At 55.8% G+C, this 2880-nt stretch overlaps 1 protein-coding gene across 6 annotated transcripts in view; it reads right to left on the bottom strand.

Moving 5' to 3' along the window:
* The window catches only part of RHBDD3 (rhomboid domain containing 3), a 12752-nt gene extending 11576 nt beyond the window's left edge, over positions 1-1176 (bottom strand). For 4 of the 6 annotated variants that reach the window (XM_026661229.2, XM_026661231.2, XM_026661234.2 and 1 more), the window contains exon 1: positions 997-1176. Coding sequence is in view for 1 of the 6 variants with exons in the window: in XM_026661234.2 (XP_026517019.1) it covers positions 997-1018 (22 nt within the window). In the remaining 5 variants the exon portion in view is untranslated. The remainder of the gene's footprint in view (positions 1-996) is intronic. The other 2 variants (XM_026661230.2, XM_026661232.2) reach the window with 1 other exon arrangement.
* Positions 1177-2880: the final 1704 nt, after the last annotated feature.

Raw genomic sequence — 2880 nt, 5'->3', positions numbered from 1 at the left:
CGCTTGGAGCTGTGCGAGACAAAAGCACAGACGAGAGCCACTCATGCTACACAACAGGGACCCCGAGGCAGCCAACCCACAGCCGGCTCGGCCTCCTGCAGTGCACACTGCCCCAGGGGGCAGGAGAACCACACAGCTGGCCTCAAACACAAGACAGCAGGTGGCTGCTGTTTCAGAAGCCTTGTGTTGCAAACCCTGCAGCGCATGAGCTGGCCTGTGCCCTGTGACCAGGGAGATCAGTCAAGAACAGACCTAAAAGTTGCAATTCTTCAACAAAAAAACTTCAAAAGCAGACTCCAACGAGAAACGGCAGAACTGGAATTAATTTGCAAACTGGACACCATCACATTAGGCTTGAATAAAGACTGGGAGTGGTTGGGTCATTACAAAACCTAAACTTAATTTCCCCCTACTGTTACTCACACCTTCTTGTCAACTGTCTGAAATGGGCCACTCTCTTACCACTTCAGAAGTTATTTTTCCTCCCTTGGTATCCTGCTGTTAATTGAATTGTCTCCTTAGACTGACCTCACACTTGGCAAGGCAACTCCCATCTTTTCATGTATTTATACCTGCTTCTGTATTTTCCACTCCATGCATCTGAAGAAGTGGGTTTTTTACCCACAAGAGCTTATGCCCAAATAAATGTGTTAGTCTCTAAGGTGCCACAAGGACTCCTCATTGTTTTTGCGGATACAGACTAACACAGCTACCCCTGAACCCTTCCCCAAACAGTAACTCGTGGCCTCGTTTCCCCAGCCCCGGCTGTATGGTGCTCTGTTGCTGCAAGGGGCATATGGAAGGCACTCAAGTCTGGGTCCGCGGGGTCTCGGCCTGTAGGATGGTGTCCCCGAGGGCCCATGCGCCCATACCCAACGGGGGACACAAAGGGAACAGCTGTATTGGGGCCTGGGGGGAGGGGCCCACATTTCCGCAGGCTGCTCTTGGCTCTGCACCGAGGTTAGCTCTGGGGCAGCAATGCAAAGCTTTTCCTACCTCTCCAGCCTGCTGTGCTCATTGCTTTGAACACTTGGTTCGGGAGGCGGCTCACCTCCTTCCAGCAGGCAGCTTTCCCTGCGGCTCCCGGGGTGTCCTTACCCTGGCCCAGGAGGGGCGGGAGGGACACCACACAGCCATTTTGCCATGCTCCTCTGCTAGGCACTTTCAGCTCTGCACAATGCTTGGGCCAGCCAGGGAGCGTCAAGAAAGTTGAACCCCCGAGATGAAAAGGAGCATCTCAGCTAGACGTGCTCTCGGAGTTCGCGTGGGGGCAGTCTCTGGCCTGGCTGAACAGGAGGCCAGGCCGGATGATCGCAATGGGCCTGGGACTCCGGGGGTGTGCTCTAGGCTGGGTTTCCCATGGCACATCTCCCTCCCCAGGCGGCTGAGAGCTGGGAGGATTTGTAAAGGAGCCCGACTGCTCTGGTCTCTGCTGCTTGTTCCCCGTTTGCATTTGACAGGGAAAAGTACTCTTTCGAGTCCCTTTTGCTTTCCAGGTGGCACTGAGCCGCCTGCTGCGTTTGGGCTGCAGACACTGCAGGGGAGGATCTAACCCAAACACCACCACTGTGGAAGAGATAGCAAAACTCAATTAGGGTTACCATCCGTCCGGGTTTCCCCGGACATGTCCGGCTTTTTCAGCTTTAAATGGACGTCCAGGGGGGATTTCTAATAAAGTAGAAATGTCCGGGATTTCCCCCTTCCCCTCATGCAGAGTGCGGCGCGGCTGATTGGACGGCTGGGCCTGATTGAAAGCCGCTCGCAGCCACTGGGGCCTCTAGCAGCCAGAGTCCCTCCCCCTCCCCCGCTCCCTCCTCCCCCGCAGAGCAGCGCCACAGTGTTTGGCTGCATGTGGAGCCCGCAGCTCTCCCTCGGCCTGGTGGGGGGGGGCAGGCAAGGGACAGGGAACGGGGGGGTTAGATTGGTCGGGGGTTCTGGGGGGGCTGTCAGGAGAAGGGGTGTAGAGAGCGGTTGGAGCAGGCAAGGGACAGGGAACAGGGAGACTTAGATAGGGGGTGGGGTCCTGGGGGCAGTTAGGGTGGGGGGGTCTCAGGAGAGGGCAGTCAGGGGACAGGTAGGGGGATTCTGAGGGGGGCGGGAAGTGGGAGGGGGCGGGGCTAGGGCAGCACCCTGTGTCCTCTTTTTTGATTGTTGAAATATGGTAACCCTAACTCAATGCCTCACTGCCACAGACCAGGGCAGGGGCAGATTACCCCACCTCTGCTACTCCAAGGTTCTTACACCCTCCTCTAAAACATTGGGTCCTAGCTCTTGTCAGGCAGGATCCGGGGCAAGCGGGACCTTGGCTCTGAGCTGGGCTTGCAATGTGCCATTTTCTTCTTTTATTTTTAATCTAATAAAATATTTCTATTGCCATTGGATTTTGTGACACAAAACACAACCGTGGGGCCCAATGGACGTGGACGTTGTAGGCCCATGATGCACAATATTAGGGGTCTGAGATGCAGAGGTGCTCAGTTGCCAGGCCTCATTGAAATCAATGGGAGATGTGGGTGCTCAGCCCCTCTGAATTTCATCAACAGGGGCCAGCTTCTTTAAAGGGCTCAGCACCCGCAGCTCCCAGGCGTGACGTGCCACTGCCAGCATCAGGGAATGGGGCATTTGGAGCTGGCAGGCTCACGCTGTTTGCGGGGGTTCAAAAGGGACACAAGGGGCAAGGCTGTGGGAATCAGGCACAGCAATTCAGCATGGTTGTTGCTGGTGCCATCTGAAAGCTCTGCCTACAAGCCACGCCCCACCCCGTTGAGCTGCCAAAAGGAGTCAGTGGGTTGTGGAGATGGTCATAGCTGCCGAGTTTTGTGCAGCTGCATGTAACAACATAGGAAAGGCCACACAAGGTCAGCCCAGTGGTCCAGTAGC

The sequence above is a fragment of the Terrapene carolina genome, unplaced genomic scaffold (assembly GCF_002925995.2).
Source record: "Terrapene carolina triunguis isolate 2854851 unplaced genomic scaffold, T_m_triunguis-2.0 Scaffold951, whole genome shotgun sequence".
Classification (NCBI taxonomy): Eukaryota; Metazoa; Chordata; order Testudines; family Emydidae; genus Terrapene; species Terrapene triunguis.
The sequence above is the reverse complement of the archived record's forward strand: the minus strand, read 5'-3'. Positions and strand labels throughout refer to the sequence as shown.